The sequence below is a fragment of the Schistocerca serialis genome, chromosome 4, assembly GCF_023864345.2.
Source record: "Schistocerca serialis cubense isolate TAMUIC-IGC-003099 chromosome 4, iqSchSeri2.2, whole genome shotgun sequence".
NCBI lineage: Eukaryota > Metazoa > Arthropoda > Insecta > Orthoptera > Acrididae > Schistocerca > Schistocerca serialis.
In genome coordinates this window covers 873,911,118-873,938,781 of record NC_064641.1, presented here as the reverse complement: position 1 = coordinate 873,938,781, position 27,664 = coordinate 873,911,118, and the positions used below count along the sequence as shown (strand labels likewise).

Here is a 27,664-nt window from a genome sequence, read left to right as displayed (position 1 = left end):
GACATTATAACACCTATATGAACCATCTGTGTATTTGAAGTTGTTTCTGTGAAGTCTTTCAAAAGTGATGTTGTTGCTGTTTTTTCAGCACCAAAAACAATGTAGAAGCAGTAAGCCATATTGGAGACTGAGAAACAAATACCAAGTAAATAACATTCCTCTTCCAAAAATACTGAGACAATCCCACATATACGCCGCAATTAAGCTTTCTAACGAGTATCTTCTTTGTTTCACTTTCTGTTACAACCCAGAATATCATTGTAGTGCAACAATGCAAAGTTTATGTCCTTATGAAACATATAAGGTATTCTACAAAGTTTTTAATGTCTCCTGTAAAATTCGTGTTTTGCTACATATGCAGTATTGTTTCATCACCGACAATATGCTCCTGATGTTGAAAAGGGAATGGTGCTTCAAACATGTCACACTTGATGAAATACTGAAGGGTAATTAAATGGTTAGTAGAGTCACTTGTTCACAACATAGGTGTGGTACCACAGAATTGATCCTATTAACAAAAAAACATGGCAATTTGATGTGCTGTATATCTCTGCTGTCCCCATTTTATAATTGATGTGGTAATGCTCTAGAATTTTTAGTCTCTTAAAGCAAAGAAACCCACCTCCATAGGATAAATTTATTAACTGATTACAATCCACAGCTACAGAAATGCCTCCCTCATGGAGCACACCTGCCGGAGGGCAACCAACAATGTCAACTGAAGAGTGGATGTCATCAACATCTATTTCTAGCACTGAAATAACTGATGGTGGTCATCATAGCACACAAGACTCAGGTGGTGAAGTTACGTCTGTATCACCGGCTATTACAACTACAAACAGACCTGCCCATCCAGGGACATCATCATCTCCTCCTCCTCCTCCTCTTCCTCAAGGAGAATTTAAGGTGGTCTGCTATTTCACAAATTGGGCATGGTATAGGTAAGAAAACACATTGTTTATTTAATAATTAATAAAATAACTGAATTTTATATGAACAATAAGAAACATGACAGAAACTCAAGACTATGGACAGCTATACCTGGAAATTTTGTTGGTTGGATGTATAATTAGCAAATAAATGAGTAGATAAGTTGGAGCTCAGGGGTGCATTGTGATTTATTCATCTCATAACATATATAATTTGATTAGAGTATAGGAGACATATCAAAATATGGTTCATATAATTTCTCTGATGTAAAACTATACTTAATAAGATGGAGTAGTATTTAAAAATTAATTTAACTTTTTGTGAAAAAGTGTGTTTACATATTTACATAACAAGACAGTTGATAAACTACATCCTGCTCAAATATACAGTCCATCATCACGAAATCTTCAACTTGAGTAAAAATTTTTTTTTTTTTTTTTTTTTTTTTTTTTTTTTTTTTTTTTTTTTTTTTTTTTTTTTTTTTCCCCCCCCAGTGACTCTAGTTTCATACTCAGGATATTCTTGGCTTTTAGTTGTAGATTTTCATTCCCGTATGCTGGGGAATAGCCTTCTCTGAGACTCCATCATAAATTTATTGATGACCCTGAAAGTAGTTTTAAGTTTTGCTACAAACTTAATACTCAGCTCCTGATTTTCTTTTAGCAATACAGTTTTAAGCAATATCTATATTAGGTTGCTTTGTGAGACAGTGTCAGGGTGGAACATGGATTTTAGCAACTGAATTTACTCAGTATTCTTTGCCTTCCTTTGGTATTAGTTCATGCTGTAGCTCCCCTATGGCATGTGTACACTGGGGCATCTCCTTGAGCTGCTCACTGCAGTTAGTTACATGGGTCAAATATGGCCACCTAAGCACTTATTCAAGTTACTTTTTGCAGGTCAACAATTGGCATTTTGATTCCAGAATGAGATTTTCACTCTGCAGCAGAGTGTGCGCTGATATGAAACTTCCTGGCAGATTAGAACCGTGTACCCGACCGAGACTCGAACTCGGGACCTTTGCCTTTCACGGGCTTGATTGTTTGCAAAGGCATTTCTACGCTGATGTTGGCTTTCTCAGGACTATGCCACTTCTCAAGTCATTTGTAATGGGTTTCTGGGTTATATTTTTCCATCAGGCCCTCTTCATCTTGAGTCTTACCAGTCAAACTTACCTTTTTCATGCTTCACATATGCAGTTCTCTCATACTACTGGATAAATCTGTAATTTTTCTACGTGGTCTGCTGTAGTTTTGTTGTACACAATTAGGGTATGTTCTACTGATGATTTACAGCCTTAACAGCCTTTCTACTGATAATTAATTTTGTTTATTGTCCTACTTAGTCTTGATTAACTGTTACAGTAGAACCTGGAGATGGGATTAGGGTTGTGAAATGTGGTTAGTATACATGCTTTTATCCAAATTGCAGCTGCAACAGATTTTACTCACCATGAACAATCATAGGAAATTATTTTAAGAAAGTTCTGTATTTTCAGTGGAATTTATACAGCTTTGCTCATTGTCTCTTTGATATTTTCTTGAGAAATTCCATTGGGTAAATAATTATGTTTTCATACCTTTCCTGTCAAAAACTGAAATTCTACTTGCACTGGACAGTTAAAGGTGCAGTTTCTGTCCTCTATTTATAACCCCATTTTGACAGTTTTCATAGTTTTCAAAACTTGTATAATAGGACTGCATCACTCAAGATTAATGTCATTTCTTCAGATTTGAAATTTTACATAAATATTCTTCTTGTTATTGCTAGGTTGCATATTTGGAGGTACCGTTCTATGCTACCATTAACTAATATGTTTCAGCAGTTACGTCTTTTCCAAATAATTTCAAGTAACTGGTAATGAAATGTGGCTGACAGGAACAGCAGAAAAATACATTAGATTTCCTTGTTTTTGGATTACTCTTGTGGGAGAAAAGTGCAAGATAAGAACATAAATGAAAACATTAAACACTACGAAGAAAGAGAGAACCCATTCAGAAATATGTTGTCAGTGGGATGAGGTTTACAAATGAAGAAGGAAGTGAAATTGGAATACAAAAGATGAGATTCCAATGAAGGAGTAGTAACAAAGAACTGCAGACAGCCAGTGGCTCATAGATAAGATGATATTAGAGGGAGTCACATGTTTTGGTTGTAAACAATTTAAACTTAAAAAGGTTGAGAAATAGAGTGTACAATGGGAGAAGAAAGCACAAGAAGGGTTAGAGGAATAGGAAGAACTTCTAGATGATTTCATTCTTCTTTTGCTGTATCCTCCAACTAATATATGTGAATGTGAGTGCACTGAGTGTAGTGTTGCTGCGTGTGTGTGCTTGAATCAGCTGCCAACTGTATCAGCAGGGTCCGGCCACTGGAGGCTGCCTGTGGGAGACGTGTGCATGGCACGGTTTTCTGCCACGACATCTGCCGGCAATTCATGTGTATAAATCTGTGGAGCAGCGCTGACTGCCTCTCTCTGTGTTCTGCCAGTTGTACTGCTCACATCTGTTGTTTTGTGTTGTTATATGTGAATTCATGAGAGGCTTAATTCCTTTATTGTTCATAGGTTTAAGAATAAAGCCATACTTGTGTTACTTGGATTGCTTTCATGTGCTACTTGGTTACTACATGTTTCTTGCCTGAGCTTTGAAACCACAAGACACAGAAAACAAATATTCATGACCATTTCCTTAGTGTCTTTGCCATCTATGGTCCATATGTTCCAGTTCGGTAGTGGTGAGCAGCTGCTATTATTCAGCCCTAAACTGTATGTAGGAGCAAAGACAAAAATTTTGTTAGGTGATCATTTCAGAAAACATCCCACTGATGACCTGTGCTAACAGCAGCATCAAGTTCATTTTCATAGTTTCTGATAATAACAGTCTTTCCTTATCATGAAATAGTGTCCATACACTCTGTCATGTTATTTTATGCAATGTTTGTAGTCTGCATTACTGTGTACAAAATTGCATTGTGATGTTATTCTTCTTCCTTTCAGGCAAGGTGTTGGCAAGTACCTTCCAAATGAAATAGATCCTGATCTCTGCACCCATATAGTTTATGGGTTTGCAGTACTGAATGGAGATCGACTGACCATAAAACCACATGATACATGGGCAGACTATGACAACAGTAACTATTTGGCTTATGTTATTGCACTGCATGCAACACATTCTTGGTTTATTTGGACTTAAGGTGCAAACCCAGATATGAAAATCACGTATATTTCATGTTTCAGAATTCTATGAGAAGGTCACAGAATATAAGAAAAAAGGCATCAAAGTGCTTGTAGCTATTGGGGGATGGAATGACTCTGCTGGAGACAAGTACAGTCGGTTGGTGAATAATCCTGGTGCCAGAAGGAGGTTTATAGAGGATGTAATAGATTTTATTGAACAAAATAACTTTGATGGTCTTGATCTAGATTGGGAATATCCAAAGTGTTGGCAGGTTGGTATTTAACATTTAAATTTTTTTCTTTCTTCACACAGTTAATTGTAAGGTTAACTTCTGGAACACTTAAAATAAAACATTTGTAAGGGGAGATACTGACAAAGTCACTGCAAAGTTTACTTAATTGAGTGATTTTGAGTGATTTCTGCTTCTTGTACCTTTCCAGTAGACACAGCAGTACCCCTGTGTTCATAAGGAAGGACAATTTTTGATTGCGTAGTCTATGAATCTTACTGTAGGCTTACGTATAGTGACAATGCCTACTGCATAATCTTGCCACTTTCTAGCTCAACAGCCACTTCCGTATCCTTTTTGAAAACTGCATCTTACATATGTAGTAATAATGGCATGGTATCTCAGCCTTATGACACTTAATTGCTTCTGTAGAACATGATCTACCACCTGTAGCTACTTGCCCACTTTTCTGACATTTGTTCACACCATTCTTGATCTGTGAGGCATTTCTTTTTCACAATTTTGACAAAAGTTCATGAATTCTCTTGTCCTTATTACACATCATATACATTCCCTTTTATTTTTTGACAGTAGTGTGTTATGTGGCCTTGTGATTCACATGAGAAACATTTTACATCTATAATGTCTCTAGATATATTTACGGCATCATTTGCATGATCAATTTCCCTTGTGGAACTATTTCTGATTCGTGCAATGAAAGCAACGGAATTCTCCTTTGTAATTCTGTCACCACAACTGTATCTAACCCAGTCTTCTACTCCTCACAATTGTCTGGACTCTGCTGTTACCCAAGGCCTAGGTGAAACAGGCCCTACCTACGGAGTCAGCTAGCATTATAATACCTAAGCTTTCCATTCTGCTATTCTATTAGTGGAGAGTATTTTTAGAAAACCATGATATGGAAAGTATAGAGTGGCTTGAATTGAGAAATACCCTCCCCACTATTTACAGTGTATAAAGTGTCGGAAGCTCTTTAAGGATGTCTGCAGATTATGTGGTTGTCTATAAGAAAGTAGCAATGCCAGAAGACAATATCAATTTGCAAAATGACATAAAGGGAACATATGAGTAATGCAGGTTCTGGCAGTTGACCCTGTATGTAAATAAAAGTAACATATTGCACATACATAGGAAAAGAAATCCACTACTGTAAAACTACACTATTGATGACAAATTGCTACCATAACATATTTGAGAGTAACTATCCAGAGTGACCACATAAAGCAGGCAATAGGAAAAGGAGATGACAGACTGAGATTCACAGGAAGAATTTTAAGAAAATGTAAATCACCCACAAAATAATTGGTTTACAAGACACTTGTTTGACCAATTCTTGTGTATTGTTCATCAGTCTGGGACCTTACCAGGTAGGACTGATAGTACAGGTAGAGAAGTTCCCCTGAAGAGTGGTACATTTTGTCATGGGATCATTTAGCTGGCATGAGAGCTTTACAGATGTACTCAATGAACTCCAGTGGCAGGCACTACAATAGAGGTTTGGAGCATCATGGAGAGGTTTACTGCTGAAATTTCAAGATAGTACTTTCTGCCACATACATCTTGCAAAATGACTGTGATGAGAAAATTCGAGAAATTAGAGCTGATACAGAGAAGACTACTGACTTTTTCCCATGTGCCATTCACAGGTGGAACAGTGAAGGGGGGATGAGTTAGTGGTACCAGAAGTACCCTCTGCCACACACCATGACCTGCCATATACATCTTGCAAAATGGCCGTGATGAGAAAATTAGAGAAATTAGAGCTGATACAGAGAGGCCTACTGACATTTTTCCCATGTGCCATTCACAAGTGGAACAGCGAAGGGGGGATGAGTGAGTGATACCAGAAGTACCCTCTGCCACACACCATGACATGACTTGCAGAGTGCTGATGTGGATGTAGATGTATTGTGCCCAGACCTCCCACAGTGGTTTTCTGTCATGTAACCAACCTACACAGTATCCTTGTCCATCCCTATTTCATACTGCTGTCAACCCCTTGCTAATGGCTAATGTTCCTGCAATAGACCTAGATGCAAGAACTATACCAAACATCTTCACACTATCATCTTCTCCAGTCCTGTCACAGACATCGCCTACCTCATCAAAGGCAGAATAGGGTCACCAGTGAAAGCAATCATGTGGTCTACAAACTTAGCTGCAGCCACTGAGCTTTAGTCTATTTGGACATGATAATTTGCAATCTGTCTGTCTGCATAAATGATCACTGCTGAATTCTTAACAGCCTGTGCCATCTTGATTCTTCCTACCAACACCAGCTTTTATGAATTGTGCAGGTGGGAACACTCCCTGCAACATATCATTCTTTCCCATAAGCCCGCTGACCTCAACGTTCTTTACTCCTTGCCCTTCACCTGTCTATCCCATTCCCTGCTCCCACTCCAGTACTATACATGTCTTCTATTCTGTCAACTGAAGATGAAGTTGCAGTATGGCCTTAGTGTCAGGAGACACCAGAGGCCATGTTTGTGTGTGTTGTGATTGTGTGCCTGTTTTCTACTTCTAATGAAGGACGTAGTCCAAAAGCTCAACATTTCCAGCATTGTTTTTCATTGTGTCTGCCTGTGACTCAGTGCCCCCTCTGTTAAAAAACAGAAAAGCAAAAAATGGAAAATCATGTAACACAGTGTACCATCTCCCTGATATGAATCTGACTGACTAAATATAATCTATCTGATGGGTCAGTATCAGTGAAAACTCAATTATTACACCATTCATATGCCATCAATTATTCTCTGTTTCCTTTCTCAAATAGGGGCCTTTTGTTATGTAAGCTAGCAGCATTATCATATTTTTATGTGTTTTTGTGACCCATACTAATAGTATCCATTCTGAGGGTACTTGTTGGCCAAACTATCTCTCATTTTGTGAATTTATCAAGAGCAGACAAAGTTTTTGTAGTATAATTTCTTACTGCCTTGATATTTTTCTTTTTTTAAGTGCCTGTCTGCAGTTTAATACTTACATAGACCAAATTTTCACACTACATCAAATTGCTCATAGTTTAGTGTATACTACATACTGCTGTGGTGATCTTAAATTTGTTTCATGATATTTAGAAATTAAGGACATTAAGCACCCTTGCATTAATTGTGTGTAGAAATTATTTGGTGATCTGCACAGTCAATATACTGCAGATTTATGTTCTGACCAAATATGTTCAGTTAATGATATTTAGCAATTGAGGACATCAATCAGCCTTACATTAATTTTGTGCAAAGATTATTTGATGATCTGCAATTTTCTGTGGGACTGCACAGAAGTATTACCATTTTTACCCTCTACTAAAACACAAGAACTTGTCTGTAGTAAGCTGTGTGTTCACTGCTCACTTAATTGGCCTACTTTTATGAAACTTGTCACGGAATAAGGAATATGGAACTATACATAAAATATAGGAAATTCAGCCACAGACACATATCAGACTGATGTTTGAATCACAGGAACACATAACAGAAAACAGCACTCCATACTAGCTTTCAAGCACTAGTGTTTTTTCTGGCAAAACAAACACATTCCCACATACAACCACACAGACACCAAAATGCACACTCCCGTGGTCACGGCAAGACTAATTATTGATACTCGGTTATTGAAAGCAGTTGCCTGAGCTGATTAAGGGCAAGGGAGGGGGGGGGGAGGGTTATAGAGAAGAATGCAAGGAGGGGCTGATTAAGGGCAAAGGAGGGGGGGGGGGTGCAGAGAAAGATGAGGATGAGGAAGGAGAAAGGGAGAGGAGTTGAAAAGGACAAGAGAGAACGTCAGCATGTTGGGGAGGGAGAGGGGGGGGGGGGGGAGTGGAAGTGTGAATGATGGAGAAGGGCAATGCATGATCTGGATCAAGAAGGAGTGATATGGACAGAAGAGAGAAGGGAAAAGTTAAGGTTAGGCAGTGGGAACAGTTTAGCAGAGGCTTAGGCCAAGGGGGTTGTGAGAATGCAGTATATATTGAATAGACAGTTCCCATCTGCATAGTTCAGAGGTACTTGTGCAGGAAGGGAGTATCCAAATGACCCACATAACAAAGCAGCTGTTGAAGTCTTTTTTTGTGATGCACAGCATGTTTGGGAACTGGACAGTGAAGTTTGCAGTTTGCCACAGTATGGTGATGGCCATTTGTGCGAGTACACAGTTGGTTACTTGTCATGCCCACATAGAATGCTGTACAGTAATTGCAGCATAGGTGATACATAACATGGTTGCTTTCAAATGTAGCCTGCTCTTTATTGGGTAAAAAATGCCTGTAACTGGACTGGGGTAGGAGGTGGTGGGTTTGTTTATGGAACAGGTCTTGCATGTGGGTTGACCACAATGAAATGACCTATGAGGTACAGGATGGGGAGTAGGATTGAAATAGGGATGGGCAGGGATGTTCTGTAGGTTGAGTGGGAAGCAGAACTGTACTCTGGGAGTGCTCATCAGTTAATAGTAGATGGCATGGGAGATTTGTTTATGGATGAGTAGGATGGGATACTGTTTGTCAGTACAGGTTTTGGTAAGGTTATTGGTGTGTATCAACAACTCCTGCTTACCACGAGAGATGCAGCATCCACAGATGGTGAGGCTGATAAGAAGGGATTTTTTGATGTGGAAAGAGGGACAGCTATCAAAGCAGAGGTACTGTTGGAGGTTGGTACTTTTTACATGGACAGACAACTCAACTCATTGAAACACATTCTTTGATGTTGATCTCCATTTCTCAGATGGCTGCATAAATATGTCTGTATCAGGCATACCAACCTATGACAGTGTCTCCAATTTGACAGCTGTCTCCTGTTCTATGTCAAAAAAATATCTTCCTTATGGCCTCACCATCCATGAATGCCACATCTGCAGTCGAATACAGGAATTTTCAAGATATGTTGATAACATTACCAGAGCCTTTACTGGCAGACAGTATCCATTCAGATCATCCATAAACAAATCTCCCATGCCATCTGCTTCTCTGACACCAGTAAACTTGTTAACCAATCACTGATCAGCACTCATCTGATCACTCACTATCACCATTGCTTTGAAAAGCTCGACATCCTCCACCAGGGAATACTCTCATTGTGTCCTGAGATGAGAGATATCCTACCCAGAATCCTACCCACTTTCGACAAAGTAGTGTTCTGCCACCTACCCAACCTACAGAATATCATTGTCCATCCCTATTTTAATCCTATTCCCCATTCTGCACCCTATTTATTCCCTTGCAGTCAGCTCACTTTCAAAATGTGTCCCATTCTGTAAGCCACCACCTCCTGCAGTCCAATCACAGGCATTTCCTACCCAATAAAAGGCAGGGCCATATCTGAAAGCAGCCACGTTATGTATCACAAGTGCTGCCATTACTGTACAACATTCTACTCAGGCATGACAAGTAACCAACTGCGTACTGACATTTATGGCCAGGACCAGACTGTGGCAAACCACAAACTTGATCATCCAGTCACTCAACATGCTGCATACCATAATACAAATGACTACACAAGCCATTTGGATACTCCCTTCCAGCACAAGTTTCTCTGAACTATGCAGATTGGAGTTGTCTCTCCAACATATCTTGTGCTCTCACAGTCCCCTTGCCCAAATCTCTGCTAAACTGTTTTCCCTTATCTCGTCTATCCACACCACTAGTTCTCCATCCAGATCATTCACTGATTTCTCTCGCCACTCTCCACTCTTCCTCCCCCCCTCCCCCTCTCCCCCATGCAGGCATTCTCTCTCTCTCTCTCTCTCTCTCTCTCTCTCTCTCTCTCTTTCTCTCTCTCTCTCTTTTTGATAAACCCTCTGTGCTTGTTTCATCTTGTTGTGTAGCTGCACAGTCACCTGTCCAAAGACCTGCTCTTTCCCACTACTCATTCCTTGTGTCCTTCCCTAGCCCCTCCTCACCATCAGCTCAGGCAACTACTTTCAATAATTGAGTATAATTAATCGTCATAGCCATAGGAATGTGCATTGAGATGTCTGTGTCAAGTGTGTGTGTAAATTTGTGTACTTTTGCTAGAAAAAGAGCTGTTGTCTGAAAGCCAGAGTGAATGTTGTTGTCTGTGCTCTGTGCATCAACCCGCTGTGTGTGAGAAGTTGCCGTTCCTTTATTTTATGTATTGCTTCATCCAGAAATTTCCATTATTGTAATGAATATGTAACTGTGGTATTTGAAGGAATACTGCAACCAAAATATTATTTCAGTTGAATTTAGAATTTGGTGTCTTTATTGTATTAGATATTCCTGTGTTACACTGATCAGTTCATACTTATCTTGGTGCATTTTGATTATTACACAACACTAATACATTGTAACGTAGTAGCTATAAATTACAATGTAAAAAAAGATTTTACTGTCAAATTTCTTTTAGCGGCTGTATTGTATAATATAAATAATTCAAATGTAGTCCACAGAACTGCCTAATTATGGTGAATTTCATTTAATAGGTAGACTGCAAGAAAGGACCAGATTCAGACAAAGAAGCCTTTGCTGCTTTTGTGAGAGAACTGAGGGCAGCATTCAACCCAAAGGGATTGCTGTTGACAGCTGCTGTTTCTCCTAGCAAGGCTGTTGTTGATGCTGGTAATGTGTCGTTAAATCCTCAAAATATTAACAACTTTAGCATCGAAACGGGCTTTTAAAACTATGCGCAAGACAGTGAAGTTACTGATTCAAAGCAGTAACATTCTAAAAGTGGTTAATGAGTGCCTTCTAACCCAGAATTCCAATTTCCAAAATGTGCATGTGTGGCTCATTAATATAGATCTTTTATCTACAGGATTCAAGCACAGATTGATTTTTTTAAGTATAATATTGCATTTAATGCACCAACAAAACTTGAAATCAAGGCATATTCCACTATTAAGTGAAAACATAATTAATTCTGGAATGATTTAACCTCTTCTATGGTGCTGCATGATATTGAAAGTAATATTTCTACTAGGTTCAGTTGCTTTTAACTCATACACATTGCTTATTCTTTCCATAGTCAGTAAATTTAATGTAACAGTGTTTTAAGGAATATGTTGCAGTTCATGATTGAACCAATACACCAACCCTGCAATATTTTTTCTCCCCTTTCAGTCCTCATACATAGTTAGTCTTGTGGAACTCGCAACTAGTAACTTATATCCTGAAGCAAATTCAATCAAGAAAACTAATAAATTGTAAGACAGAATTGCTGGCCATTACTTACATTCAGGATGTGAAATGTGTAGGACTGCCAATAGACACATGTAAAAGTAAAAGAGGCACTCTTCTTAGCTTTTGGAAGTAATAGTTCCTTCCTCAGGGCGGAGAGAGAGATAGGTTGGGGAAGGTAAAAATGAAGGGTAAGTCACTCAGACCCAAGGCTGAGAGGGACCTACCTATAAAGAGCATGAGAGCAGACAAGGCTATCCATCCTCCTCACTCCTCGAGTGTGTGGGATCTACGCCATATAAGACTAACAGGAGTACTGATTTTATAAAGGGACTCCAGAAAGTAAGTTACACTTTATTATGGCAGGCCAAGTAACTTTTATTGAATACTGCACTACACTTGTAACTGACCCAGTTACATAACAACATTTTTCAGCATAGTCACCAAGTCTCTGTTAACAACTGTCAGAATGTTCTATGAACTATTTGGTTCCTTGAGAATATAAATCCTCTCATTGGTCAAGGAGCTGTTTGAGAACCACTGTGTGAATGTTCTCATCATTAGAAAATCCTCCCCATGTTCTTTCAGATTGCCAAAAAGATGGAAATCATAAGGTGCAAGATCTTCCCTTCCTTCTGATCAGCATCTTATGTGCAGCCTTGGTTAGAATGTTGGCACCATTTCACTATGGCTGCAAGCAACACTGCAGTTTGTCCATATAAAGCCAGAATTTCATGGTGAATTGGAGTACAATTTTGACTTTTGCTTACAAGAGTAATACAATTCCACATACTTCAACTTTTGGGTATACATTTCCAGTTGCCATGCCATTTCAATCCTACACTGTGGTGCACATACAACAGCACAACTGTGCATGCAGAAAAGCTGTACACCCACTTGGGAAAGTAGTCAGGATTGGAAAGTGTTGTGAGCTTGTACTTAATATATGGTACTCGTGTTTAGAAAAAGAAACCATATTAGTTTATTGCTCATAGGCATCACATGATGAGAATTGCCAGGTGGTTGAGAGAAGGTTGCTCCAATAGCCCCAGACCCATCTCTGAGGAGAAGAAAATGCCAAGGTAAAGAAACTAAGCCACTTAATGAAACTAAGCCACTTAATGTCTGCTGTTGGTGGCAGCTTAGAACGGAAGAGGAAGACGTTTTTCGGCCGCAGCTCCAAGAGCCTTCACTCTCACAAGTCAGGTGATCCTGCAATGTGATCTGATTGGCAGGGCAGCTTTGCTGACAATACAGCCTATTGCAGCTTGAGCTGTTCGATTGTTGTTGTTTTAGCAGAAAGGTAAATGACAAAAAGGCAGTCCCTTTGTAAAATTTAAATAATAAACATTTCTCACATCTGGGGCCTGTGGGCACAATGTACGTATATCTTCTTCTCTCTCCCTGTAAGAATTCTCCATGGTTGAATTCGACAATCACACTGGGGTAAAATATTTTAATTCCATTTAACACTTCAAATCTTGGAGTGTGAGTATAATTGTTGCATCACAGTATGGTGACAGCATAGGACTGTAATGGTGCCAGTATTACAAAGGTAACCAAAGCTGGTTTCATGTATGGTTTTAACGAGTGCAAGTAACTGAAACACTCATATGACAAGGATTAGGATATAATGTAAAAATAATCAATACATATTTACAGATCAGTTTTTAAGGTCAATAAATGAAGTGAATGATTGAATTCTAGCATTATTAGAGGAGGTAATGGACCCAGTGTGATTTGTAATATAATAAAGGCCACATGACATTGAAGGCCATCTCGTCAGACTGCATTAAGTTTTTTAAGACTATGTGAGCACGCAGTGTTCAACATCCTTACAATGTCAAGGAAACCCCCGGGGTAGCACCAATTTGTTGCCAGCCTGAAAAAGGGTAGATTGAAATCACTGAATAGAGTTTTGAAACACAACTGTTAGTTCACAATTAATCAAGGAGGATGGAAACATTATAAGTAAAATTTATTTCAAGTTTATTAGTACCACAGCTTACATCATCTAAGTAACATTGTAACTATTTAATAGACCAAAGAAAAGTTCAAAATTGAACCTATATTAATGTGCAGAAGGCACCAAGCCATCTCCCTTGATTAAATCTTTCTGAGCATCGAGCAGAACTATGAATGAAATTAAATAGATTTAACTAACAAAAGCATAAAATGCCAACCACAAACCATGGATACTTGTCATTGAATTAATGCATCTCATAAACAAATAATAAATCGTATGATAAACAACTGAATGATGAATCCTACAGCTCAAATTTATATGATTGCAAAAGCAAGGTAATTCATTTCAGTTAAACTGAATGGAAAGATTGTAAAAATAAATCATGACAATGAAATATCAAATGAACATATAAGGGCAGTGATAAAAGACTATTGTTTGGAACAGTCACAAAAATAAGCATTTCATAAGACAAATACAAAACAATAGTTCTAATTAAAGAAAACATTTCTAGGTGAGGTTGAAAAATTACGAATCATGCCAGTGGAAAAATAAAATTTGCCATTAACTTGTGCACTTCACGTTGGTACAGTCTACTGGAACTGGCCAAGGCATGTAATCAGCTGCTGTGGCTGTGCACATTCTACTATGAGGGTGGTTTGAAAGGTTCTTGGAATCACGACGAGAGGTCAGCACTAGCTCAACGAGTTGTTCACGTGATATTCATTGGGCTGTTTGGTGATGGTTTAATATGGTTTCAGAGTTCTTATAGTTGGGCAGAAAACTGAAATTTGGGTCCAGGATATAACACTACTATGCTTTGAAAAGAAGGCGGACTGATAAGATAAGTAATGGGGAGGTTCTCTGCAGAATTGGTGAAGACAGGAAGGAGGGACAGAATGACAGGAAATGTGTTAAGACATCGGGTACTAACTTCCTTGGTACTAGAGCTATAGAGGGTAAAAACTGTAGGAGACAGAGATTGAAATACATCCAGCAAATAATTGAGGATGTAGGTTGCAAGTATTACTCTGAGGTGAAAAGACTGGCAGAGGAGAACTATTCATGACAGTATGTAAATTTCTTTTTTTCTGCCCAGTTTGATGGTGGCTAGTCATAAGATCAAATAATCTCCTTCTTGGTATAGCAGCAGCCTAGCATTCTTTCAACTACAGAACTGTTGCTTTTGTGTTGCAGTTGCATTGTTCTGCTGAACTCCCTTCCAAATAAATTCAATATTTTAACCAGGTTCTACACTTCATTTGAATTTACTTCATATGACAACTTCTCTACCTCAAAAGGGGAAGGCACTTTGTAACCGTAAACAACCTCATAGGGACTTAAACCTCTTATTTCACGTACCCTGTCATTGTATGACAAAATCACAAATGACAATATAAGATCCCAGTCTTGGTGAGGATTGTTCACATAAGAAGACAACATCTTAATTATAGCTTTATGAATGTGTTCAACCCTGCCATTACTGTTAGAGTGAAATGGCATAGCTCACCATTTTTTTTTTTTTTTAAGTAGCTGACATACATGTACCATAAGAATGAACATGATGTTTGTCCCTTGATCTGTTCCAATGGTCTCTGTACTCTCAAATGACATTACCTTGAGTTACAAATGCTTTCACAATTGTCTCATCTGGCATATCTTCAGTGGTTATCATAATAAGAAAGCGAGAAAACTTGTCAGTGGCAGATAAAATATATCTGGGATTTTGGTCCATTATGGGAAACAGTCCCACGATATCAAGGGCTGTGATTTCCAAAGGTCCTGCTGCCTCAAGCAAAGTTTGAAGAACTATATTTGATCTTCATCCTTGCCCTCTCTTATCACAAGGGAGACAGTTTGAATATAATCTTCTCCATCTTTGTTTTGTTGTGTCCGCTATTAACAGTGTGTGATGCACACTTGCAAGGGACTTTTCCCATTACGGCATGCAAGTAAGCTGTCATAACAATGTTACAGTATATACCACCTGCCAGTAACCTTTGGAACTACTATCTGTTCTGCAAGAATTGTTTTCTTAAATACTCATAAAATGCCATCCCTTATAATAAAAGCTGGTGAGGCAGCCAAATTCTTACACTCAGGATTGGACTCTTGTGCCTTTTTTAGTTCCTCAATAAGACATCAACTACTAGCAAGATCTTAATTTTCATTCTCAAGGCATTTGCATTCTGATTTAACTTGCCAGTCTTGTAATTTGATCATGTAGTCATATTTAACAAATTTTAAGGCCCGTCTCGCAAGTCTGCTGCTGGGATCTTTTAAACTCAGAATCCATTGTAAAGCTGCATGACTTGTAATTGTTGTGAACTGTTGTCCATATAGGTCACACTGAAAGTAGTGAGTGCCAGAAACAAGTTCCAGAAGTTTCTTTTCTATGGCACTCTAGTTTTACTCAGCTTGATTCAGAGGATGTAATGCATAACCAAATGGTTATTCTTCACCCTCTTGTATTTGACTCAAAATGCAGCTGACAGTGACAGTACTAGCACAACATTTGGATAAGCCAAAGCAGGTGATGTTGTAAGAATTTCTTTCAGTTTTAATGTGGTACTCTTGCAGTCCATTGACCAAACAAAATGAGTTTCCTTCTTTAGTAATTTCTTGAGAGGTCTTAAGGTGGCTGCATAGTTCTCCATGAAATTTCGACAGTAATTTGTTAACACTAGAAATGAATGCGGTTCTTTTAAGTTTCATTGTGGTGTAAATACATTTGTTTCATTCTTGAATTGCAGGTCTTGTCTTACAACATCTGCTGGAATTATGCGGCCTAGATAGTGTACTTGGGATTGCATGAAACTACACTTTTCTAATTTCAAATTTAGGTCAGCATTACTAACATGAATTAGCACATTTCTGAATCACTCTTCATGTTCTCTCAACACACTTGAAAAGACAATTATGTCATCTGGGTACACTAGACACATGATCAGCCTTAAGCTTTGTGAAAGTAAATTAGCAAAATGTTGAAATGTGGCATGGGCATCTTGATGGCCAAAGGGCATCCTTGGGTAGTTGTAATGCCCAGTAGTGGGGTATGGACCTGTTACCTCATCCATCTGAAAGCAACTCAGTTGCACTTGCATGACATTTGTGTAAAGCCTGCATAAAAAGACAATTGCACTGTTGTCACCAGCAATTGTTACTTACCAGCAGAATCAATCTGAGAATGTCGAGCAGCCGCCTTGAAGAAATGTTGTGGGATTTACGTGATACACTCCCAAGAGCCACATATTCAACAGATAAGCCAGGAACATCTAAAGTGCCATACGCGTAGAAATCAATTCATAAAATGAAAAACAAATGATCTGAAAATAAAAGTATTTATGAAGCATAGGGAAAATGAAGTGTTATTTCAGAATAACTATCATAATGGTTTAACAACAATTAACATTTCAGTAATTCAGAATCAATTATCAGACAGGTCTGTGCAGAAATATTAGTTTATGCTGTTGAGACAAAACCTGTACTTTATTTCTCACAGTTTTTGACAGGACAACGGGCAGTAGAAATTTCAATAATGGACTTTGATTTTTTTGTACACTATTCAATTATTGTGAGGTCACTACGAAGTTTATATCATTATGGTAGAAATAATAGTGACTAAAAATTAATAGATCAAAAGGAAATTTCACTTAAGAAATGTATATAGTTATGAGAACAACTTCTGGCCAGTACTTACAGGCAAAATATTAGCATGGTACTGCCAAAAACATGTACAAAACAACACAAAATAAAAATCTTTGTCTTTCTCATGCTCACAACAGTTGCATACCTCTCATCCTGGGGTCAGAGTGGCTACCCTTCCATTTTAATCTTGCCTAGTCTGTACCTTCCAAACGAAGGAAGTAATACTTCCAAAAGCTTTTATATGTGACTATCAGCAATACTAAAATTTTATATGCTGGATGAAAGTACTGTATAATGATTCTGACTCATAATTTTATGCTTTTGTTTATGTCTTTCTTACTGGTATCAAATCACTTCTGTGAGATCAATTTCTATGGAGAGAATATTAATTATATCTGTTAATGATTGCAGGTTATGATGTTCCAACACTTTCCCAGAATCTAGACTGGATTGCAGTGATGACATATGATTTCCATGGACAGTGGGATAAGATAACTGGCCATGTGGCTCCAATGTACACACATCCAGAAGATGTTGATGTCACATTCAATGCTGTAAGAATTCATAAAAGTTATTAATAATTCTGTTTAATTGTATCAAAGTAGGAAAATGATAAAAGCTTTTACCAGGTGTACCGGTATAAAATGAGCATTTTTTTCTTTTTTTTTTCTTTTCTTTCTTTCTCTCTCTCTCTCTCTCTCTCTCTCTCTCTCTCTCTTTTTTTTTTTTTTTTTTTTTTTTTTTTTTTTTTTTTAAATGAAACACTAATTTTGAACTGAAAAGTAAAAACATTTTATTCAAAGTACTGACCATTGCTTTCTATACATTTCGACAACCTTTCTGGCAATCTGTGGACACCATGCCAATAGAAATGTTCGTCTTTTGAAGCAAACCAATCAGACACCCAATTTTCGAGTTCTTCGTAGGAATTGAAGTATTCCTCAGCCAATGTGTGTCCCATTGATGAAAACAAATGGTAGTCAGAAGGGGCCAAATCTGGTGAATACGGCGGGTGGGGTAGCAGCTCCCAGCCAAGTGTTTTGATTGTATCCTGAACCAGTTTTGCTTTGTGTGCAGGTGCATTGTCATGTAAAAAAAATTACTTTGCCATGTCTTCTGGCACATTCTGGTCTTTTTTCGATCAATGCATAGTTCAAATTGATCATTTGTTGTCAGTAGTGATTAGTATTCACAGTTTCACTGGGTTTTAGAAGCTCATGATACACCACACCTTTCTGATCCCACCAAACACAGAGCATTGTCTTCTTGCCAAATCGATCTGGTTTTGCAGTCGATGTTGATCATTGTCCTGGATTAACCCATGATTTTTCCCGTTTAGGATTCTTAAAATAAATCCATTTTTCATCACCAGTAACAATTCAATGCAAAATTTGACAAATGGTTTTTCGGTTTTCCATCTGTCTTTCAGTCAATTCATGTGGTACCCATTTTCCACACTTTTGGATCTTTCCCATAGCTTTCAAAAGGTCAGAAATTGTTTTTTGTGCAACGTTTAGCATTGCTGGCATTTGCTTCTGACTCAAAGTGTCATACTCATCCAATATTGCATGCAATTCGGCATCTTTGAACTTTTTTGGTGGTCTTCCACGTTCTTCATTTCTTACATCAAAATCATCTTGTGCATATTGCTTCTGATAGAGTATGATCACCATATGCCTCGACAAGCATTCAATGCGACTCTGCAGCACTTTTTTTTTCAAATGAAAACAAAAAATTAATACTTTCCGCAAATCATCACTTTCTGGTACAAAATTCGACATTGTTAACACTATGAAAACATATGATGTTGTTTGTTCCATGACTTGATGTATACTAAATATCTTTGACAGATGTCATACAAACCAAACAAAAAAATTAATGCTCGTTCACAACAAATGTTCCCTGTTGACACATTTGTACCTTAATGCTCATTTCACACCGGTACACCTGGTAAATTACACAATAGTAGACAGTTAAGAGACTAATATGACTTGTGTCTTGAAGTAGTTTTTGGCCAGAATAAGGAAGTATGAAGTGACTAAGTATCTGTTGATGTAGAACTAAACGTGATTTATACAGTTATATACACTGCCAGGGAGTACACCATTTTAGAGGTTTCTAGTTCACTCAAGGTTTATTTTTGCAACAGTACATATGGAGTGCATGAAATGATTATAGTTGCAGATAAATGGCACAAGTAGTTCTGAGGTGCCAGGTATCAACCCATGTTGAAACACCCGTATTAGTATGTGGTGTAGCCTCCACAAGTGGCAATGCAGGCACTGACTCTGACATCTAGTTCATCACACAGATGGCAAATACTGTCCTGGGATATGTTACATCATGCCTGATTGGCGTTTTCACATAGTTCTATAAGAGTTGTTGGTTGGCGAGTCGCACAATTCACTTCTCACCCTATCGTATCCAACAGGTGCTTGTTGAAGACAAGTCTGGAGATTTTACTGGCCAAGGAAGTTGCTGCACATCTTGCACAGCATGGCAGTCTGTGGACAAGCACTATACTGTTGGAACAACACATCATCTTCCTGTTGCAAGAATGGCAAAAGAACAGGTCTAACAACATTCTGCACTGGTTAGCATCCCCTCCAGGAACATTAAATGTGAACAAGATTTATACTTTATTGCATTCCAGACCATAAAGCCTTGTGTGGGTCCATTGTGTCTTACATGAATGCACTGTATGAGACAGCTTTCACTGGGTCTACATTGTGCATTCAAATAACCATCACTTGCATGCAGGCAGGATCTGCTTTCATTGATGAAGACCACGGTGTGTCATTCCATCTTCCATGTGGTCGTCTGATGTGACCAGTTGAGCTGTGCATGTCAGTGGTGTGGCATGAGTGAAAGACAGTTTGTTTTGACACGTTTGGGCTCACAAGGCCTCTTATCAATTCTGTTGTAACTGTATGATCAGCCACTGCTGCCCTTATAATATGATGATCCTGGTGGGCATCTGTGCTGCATGGATGCCCAGAATCTCATCTACAGGTGTGAGAATGCTCACATGATCACTGATACCAGCATTGTTGGGGAGCTGATGCAGCACGTCCAACTTTTGTGGTAACTCTCTGAAAGGACAACCTTGCCACTCAGAAGGCTCCAGTTTGACCCCTTTCAAACTCACTCAGTTTGCTGCCACAGTTTGACCCTTTCAAACTCGCTCAGTTTGCTGTAGGAAGTATGAGTTTATCTCCAAGGCATGGTTGCTTGCTTGCTTCTCATGTTTCCACAACAGTGAACCTTCTGGCTGTGAGTATTCCCTATTAAAGCATTGACACAGATGGCATTCTGACTGCTATGCCTCTGTGCTATGGTGGATGATGTCGAAACTGATGTGTCGGCAGCTGGGCCGACACCTTGTAGTTCGAGATGGCTGAAAATGCACGCTAGACTAACGCAGACGGGCGTGAAGTACTGGAACAGGCTACGTAATTACTGCTATGAAGAAAAGTACGTAGCTGGATTAATACTTATCTTTAATCAATCATTGTGGTACATCGCTCTTGACTATACACAGGAGACTTTAATTACAATCACTGTAAGGCTAATGGCGCCTTGCTAGTTCGTAGCCATTAACTTAGCTGAAGGCTATTCTGTCTCTCGGCTAATGAGAGAGAAAGGCTTCGTACATCTAGTTGCTAGCTAGGTCGTCCGTACAACTGGGGCGAGTGCTTGTTCGTATCACGAGACCTGCCTTGTGGTGGCGCTAGGTCTGCGATCACACAGTGGCGACACGCGGGTCCGACATGTACTAAATGGACCGTGGCCGATTTAATCTACCACCTAGCAAGTGTGGTGTCTGGCGGTGACACCACATTCCTCCCCCGCAAATCGGCGAACGGTCGTGAGATAAGGCTTCCGCCCGCCGTGGGGAGGACCCCATGTTGACGTATGCGATGAGGTGGGGAGCCTAACAACAGGCGAGGCTGTGCCACCCGCACCCGGCCATTGGGTCCGAGGGGAGCTAGGAAACGCCTGAAAACCTAGTCCAGGGTGCACGTCAACATGCGGTGTATGCGCCCTTAATGAGACAGGAGGGGCCGAAGGGTCGACGTCCATTGCGTCGGGGTACCCGACGCGCGATGACGTCATGTGGTCCGGAGCGGGCAAGAGTTCCATGGCGGAGGACAGCTGGTCACGGGAAGCGATCGGCGGCGCGTGACCCAGGGAGGCGCTTGGCGGCTGCAGCGAAGCGTCGAATGCGGGCGGCGCCGGTGGGAGAACAGGCGGCGGCGGCGGCGGCGGCGGCTGCTGCGGCGGCGCGTCGCCATGGGGCAAAATGGAAGGCATCGTCGGTAAAACCTGGGGATGAGGCGAGCCAGTAGATGGGTCCCCAGGGTGCTGACCGGACGGCACCGTCGCTGAAAGCAGACGGGGAGCGGCAGAACCCGTGCGACGACAGAGGCGCAGCTGATTGAGATGCCGACGCACCTCACCAGAGGCCCCCAAAACCAAATACATCGCGCGGCCGAGGCAGCGAAGAATGCGCCCTGCGAGCCAACGCCGTGAACCTCGATAGTTGTGATAAAATACAACGTCGCCAGGAGCAAAAGCAGGAGTCTGCCGCTGCACAGGAACCTGATGCGGCGGATGCAGCAAAGACATCAAGGTGCGATGAGTACGACCATGGAGCAACTCAGCCGGCGAGCGACCATCTCGGGGCTGAGAGCGATACGAAGACAAAAAGAGCAACAATGCGTCCTCCCGAGAATGCGACTCTTTCAATTTCAACATCTGTGACTTGAAAGTCCGGACCAATCGTTCAGCGGCACCGTTTGACTGAGGCAAAAACGGCGCGGATGTCAGATGTTGAATACCATTGGCCTGGCAGAATGACTGAAATTCTGCGGACATGAATTGTGGGCCATTGTTGGAAACAATAGTCTGCGGAAGACCTTCAATGCAAAAGATAGCAGACAACGCTTGGATGGTGGCGGAGGACGTCGTGGAAGACATCCGGACAACAAAAGGAAAATTACTGAAGGCATCGACCAGAAGCAACCATCGAGCATTCCAGAATGGACCAGCAAAATCAATGTGCAAGCGGCGCCAAGGGGAAGTGGCTTTTGGCCATGCAAAGACTTTCCGCGGCGGTGCGGATTGGTGTTCGGCACACGCCGGGCAAGAAGAACACATATTCGTAATCGCAGCATCGATTCCGAACCAAGTGCAGTGCCGACGAGCAAGTTGTTTCGTTCGCACTATACCCCAATGTCCTTGGTGAAGAAGCCGTAAGACACAGGACTGTAACGAACGTGGGACCACGACTCGGGACTGATCATTCTCAGAACGCAACAACAGAACACCACGTCGAACAAAAAGTCGCTCCTTGTGAGCAAAAAATCGGCGAACCAATGGATCCTCGATCCGAGACTTTGACAAAGGCCATTGCGTAGCAACAAAACGCAAAACAGTAGCAAGGACAGGGTCAGCAGCTGTGGCTGTAGCTACACGACGAAAATCAATCGGAAACGATTCGACCACTTCATCGGTTTCCGAATCAATGAACATGCAAGCAAGTTCGGAAGAATCGAATGCTTTATCCTCAGCAACAGGCAAACGGGACAACGCATCGGCGTTTCCATGCTTAGCAGTGGACAGATACAAGATATCGTAGCGGTACTGCGAGAGGAAAATAGACCAGCGAATGAATTTCTGCGCTGTACGTGGAGGTACAGGCTTGGTCGAATGAAAAAGCGATGTCAAAGGTTTGTGGTCTGTGATGATGGTAAAATGATGACCATACAAGAAATCATGGAACTTAGTAACACCAAACACGAGAGCCAAAGCTTCTTTCTCTATCTGTGAATAATTTCTTTGCGCAGACGAGAGCAATTTGGACGCAAAGGCAATAGGGCAATCATGGGAGCCAACTTTGTGTGCAAGCACAGCACCGATCCCGAAATCTGATGCATCTACCATCAACAAAAGGGGTTTCTGGGGATCGAATGGCGTAAGGCAAGTATTAGAAAGCAACGCCGACTTCAACTGGCGAAAGGCGCGTTCGCATTCCGTCGTCCAGACGAACGGAACACCTGTATGGCGTAAGCGATGAAGCGGAGCTGAAAGAGAAGAGGCATTGCGCACATTCACTCACACCTTGTGATTCTACATTGTTCAATGTTCTTGCGACCTCCTGACGCAATGCGTGAGGAACATTGCGCGCTCTGAAAAATTGCGGTTGCGCGTTGACCTTCAGTTCCAAATGTGCTTCATAGTTTTTAGCGCAACCTAAGCCCGGTGCAAAAATGTCTGCAAATTCGTCACACAGACGAGAAACACTGTCTGAAGGCACAGTTTGATTCACTGGTAGGACCTGATTTACAATAGACATGTTAAACAACTGAAATAAATCTAAACCAAACAAGTTCACTGCAGTAGAAGAACGAAGAACGTAAAATGACACAAGTGTTGATTGTCCCCTATATGTTGCAAGAAGAGTGCACTGTCCTAACACAGGTATTGTCTGTCCGGAATAACTTTTTAACTGAACATTTGCGGCACGCAACGGAGGGGCGCCCAGTTGTTTGTACGTGTCGTGATTGAGCAATGAAACTGCAGCTCCGGTATCAAGCTGGAATGGTACCACTTTGCCTTCAAAGTCTAAGTCCACAAAAAGTTTATTGTCCTGCTGACGACAAGAGCGACTGTTTTGTGCAATTTGAACAGACACTGGTACCGAATCATTGGCTAATTGACATGATTTCCGGCGACGTCGACGCACAGTTTTTGTGGGACGAACACAGTCACTGTTAGAGAAAGTGGCACTGGACGAATCGGAATTAACTACATGAATGTCCATGGGCGAAGGTCCACGATCCTGAGTGTCCTTGGTTCGATTCCGGCGCGAAGCAAAGGGCCTGGAATGATTGTGATTGTCTGATCGGAGCTTTTTCTGGCAAACACTTTGAACATGTCCTTTCCTGTTACAGAAAAAGCAAATAGCTTGGCGTGACGGGCAATGTTCACGCGAATGTCTAGTAGCACACCGCGGGCATGATTTCACTACATTTGTGTGCTGGCGCGGCACACCTGGCTTAGCGCGCGGCGGCAGCTCTGCGGACGTACGCGAGGGCAGTTTACCGGGCCGCGTAGCGCAAGCGCGCTCGGCGGGCCGGTTAATGTTACACACAGCTGGCGAAGTTTCAAAAGATTCCTGAGCACAGTCAAGTGTGTCCTGTCTATCCAATATGTCTATCACTTGTTGAAGGGAGGGATTTACTAGTTTCAAAATTTGCTCCCGTATGCGAACATAAGAAACGTTCTGTGCAATTGCATCACGTACCATTGTATCTGAATAAGAAAGACCACAGTCACAGTCAAAGGCACAGTCCCTAGTAAGTCCTTGCAATGTTGCTACCCACTCCCTATTAGTTTGACCGGCCGTACATTTTGTACGAAAAAACGTATACCGCTTTGCAACCACATTAACTGTTTCTTTGAAATAGGCATCTAAAGCAGACAAAATTTCCTCATAGGACAAAGTTGCTACGTTGCGTCGGGGAAACAATTTCACTATCACATGGTATGTGGACACACCGACACAAGAAAGCAAAAACGGCTGCCGCTCATTACCTTCAATTCTGTAGGCGGCGAGGTGGAAGGCAAACTGGCGGGACCATTCCCGCCAAGTCTCGTGGGTTTGGTCAAAACTTCGAAATGGTGGTGCAACGGCAGGTTGTGGCTGCGGTAGCAGTGAAGCGGCGGCGGCCGCATCGGTTTGAATGGCACGTTGACCCTGGACGAGCTGTCCAAGGGCATCCAATAACACCTGCGTCTGCTGATTCTGCAAGCGATAAAATTCGGACAGTACATCTGGAGAATGTGGAGAAGCCATGACACAAATAAATTAGGGCAAAGTAAAACACAAGAGCCTTTGTAGACTCGTCGCCATGTGATGTGTCGGCAGCTGGGCCAACACCTTGTAGTTCGAGATGGCTGAAAATGCACGCTAGACTAACGCAGACGGGCGTGAAGTACTGGAACAGGCTACGTAATTAATGCTATGAAGAAAAGTACGTAGCTGGATTAATACTTATCTTTAATCAATCATTGTGGTACATCGCTCTTGACTATACACAGGAGACTTTAATTACAGTCACTGTAAGGCTAATGGCGCCTTGCTGGTTCGTAGCCATTAACTTAGCTGAAGGCTATTCTGTCTCTCGGCTAATGAGAGAGAAAGGCTTCGTACATCTAGTCGCTAGCTAGGTCATCCGTACAACTGGGGCGAGTGCTTGTTCGTATCACGAGACCTGCCTTGTGGTGGCGCTAGGTCTGCGATCTCACAGTGGCGACACGCGGGTCCGACATGTACTAAATGGACCGCGGCCGATTTAAGCTACCACCTAGCAAGTGTGGTGTCTGGCGGTGACACCACAGAAACATTATCAGTACATCTACTATCGCCCAAGGTGGCACATGCCATCATTGGATCAAAATCAACATTGTGTACTAAATTTTTTCCTTGCAGTGTATATTTCACACACTAATGTAATACTATTCCAGTAGTCTTCAGTTGTGACTCATTTCTTTCTTTTTTTCTTTCTTCCCCCATTAGTACTTACATCCTGCTATAATCAAATAATAGTTAATAACTATGCAGTGTCTAGACTTGGTAAATAAGAAATAGAATTTATTTTATTGGTGTCACGTAAATTTTCTTGAAAATGCAGTTTCAGTTATCTGTTGGGGAAAAGGATGGAATTAGATTGCTGAACTACATTTGCACTTAACTAGTCAGTACTCTGAAGATAAAGTGAACAATCACCTCAGTGTTCATTTTCTTTACACTGGAGAGAAACTGTAAAGTGTATGGGTAGTTCTGTGTCTGTTTTGTGAGGTGATATTAGGATCTAAAAGGTATCTTTGGTTCTCGTTTTATAAAAATGTCCCCTCTTCCTATTGCATGCCATTGTGTATTGCAATGGGAACAGCAATCCAGCAAGTTCTTCAAAATAACTATGTGTTAATGTATGAGTTGCTGTACAATCTGCTGTAGCCCTTCTGGAATACAGTAACTTATGCTAACAGTTTTGTTTATTATGTATTTTTTCATCTTCTAATACATAGATAAATATATAAACATGGCAGTTTAATTGAACAATTACTTAGTATCACTTTAATAAAGACTGTTTTCATTTTTAGATTGTGTCACCATCTCAAAAATTAGTGACGGAGAGCATGAGTCAACTATAATCTCTTTAAGATTCCATTCCCCATTTCACTGCACAATATTCTTTTAATAGACTTCATAAAGAGAAAGTAACTGTTGTTGGTATTTTTGGAAAGCCTTTTTCTAATAACAAATTAACTTATTATAGGGATAAAGTAATGTAAAATTTTCCTACGAAAATTGTCTCTTGTTTAATTTTAAATTAATTTACTGTTTTATCCAGCACTGTTCAGGAGATAGTTACTATTATCAATATACTGTAATGATAGTTACTAAGGCTTACTACAAAACTCATTTTTTCAAAATATTAACCAACACTAATGTGAATAAGCATTAAATGCGGATATCAGTCTCACATTTCTGAAAAACAAACTTCAGCGCAACTTGTGTTGATATGAGCAGTTCTGTCTCTATTTCGTGAGATTTCATTGGGATCTAGAAGGTATTTTTGTTTGTTGTTTTAAAAAGTGTTTTTTCTTACTATTGCACAGCTTTATGTATTGTATAGGAGACAGCACTGTCTCATCAAACACATAGGTTCCATTTTCACATTCTTTAAAGAATACTTCTCCTTACTTATTATGAAAGTAGAGCATATGTGTATTTATATACAGCTATGACATGTGTGATTTATTTTTTTCTCCTTATTGGTTCATTCTTCCTAGAATAAACATTCAGATTCTGTAGGTTTATCTTTCAAACCAGAAAGGAAGAAACAACACAGTGAAAGCACTCACTACAATGACTATAATACAGATAACACTAACTCCATTCATTATCAATTTGTGTTCTTAATGTGTTGAAGCAGTTTTGCACTTTATTATTTCATAGACTCTCTGAAAACATTTTGGCCTTAACTGTAATTTCTCGATCAACATGTACATTTTTCCACCCAAGATTTATAACTGCCCTCTGACACAATACAACAGATGGTTTTATTTATTTATTTTATTGTGGAAATGAGGATAACCAGTCTCTCACACAATAAAGTACAGAAATCAAAATGACATCTAGTATGTGAAGTGCAAATATTCTGTTAATTAAAAGTTGTGCTTTTTATGCGATATTATGAGAAATTGACAGAAAATGTAATTACTGTTTTCTTGTTCACAGAATTTTTCAATCCACTACTGGATTCAGAAGGGAGCCAGCCCCAAAAAAATAGTGATGGGAATGCCAATGTATGGACAGTCATTCAGTCTTGCTGACAACTCAGACCATGGCTTGAATGCACCAACATATGGGGGAGGTGAAGCTGGAGAGTCTACGAGAGCACGTGGATTCCTTTCCTATTATGAGGTAAATGAGGGTGAGGTGATGGAGGTAGATTTAAGTTTTTGTGTCCTCATATTGATTACCT

General features: G+C 40.3%; 1 protein-coding gene across 1 annotated transcript in view; it reads left to right on the top strand.

Moving 5' to 3' along the window:
- LOC126474821 (probable chitinase 10) overlaps window positions 1–27,664 on the top strand; it is a 190,856-nt gene that overhangs the window by 124,802 nt on the left and 38,390 nt on the right. The window contains exons 28-33 of the mRNA XM_050102295.1: window positions 662–941; window positions 3,929–4,062; window positions 4,169–4,380; window positions 10,801–10,936; window positions 17,517–17,659; window positions 27,418–27,603. Of these exons, the coding sequence (XP_049958252.1) occupies window positions 662–941; window positions 3,929–4,062; window positions 4,169–4,380; window positions 10,801–10,936; window positions 17,517–17,659; window positions 27,418–27,603 (1,091 nt within the window). The remainder of the gene's footprint in view (window positions 1–661; window positions 942–3,928; window positions 4,063–4,168; window positions 4,381–10,800; window positions 10,937–17,516; window positions 17,660–27,417; window positions 27,604–27,664) is intronic.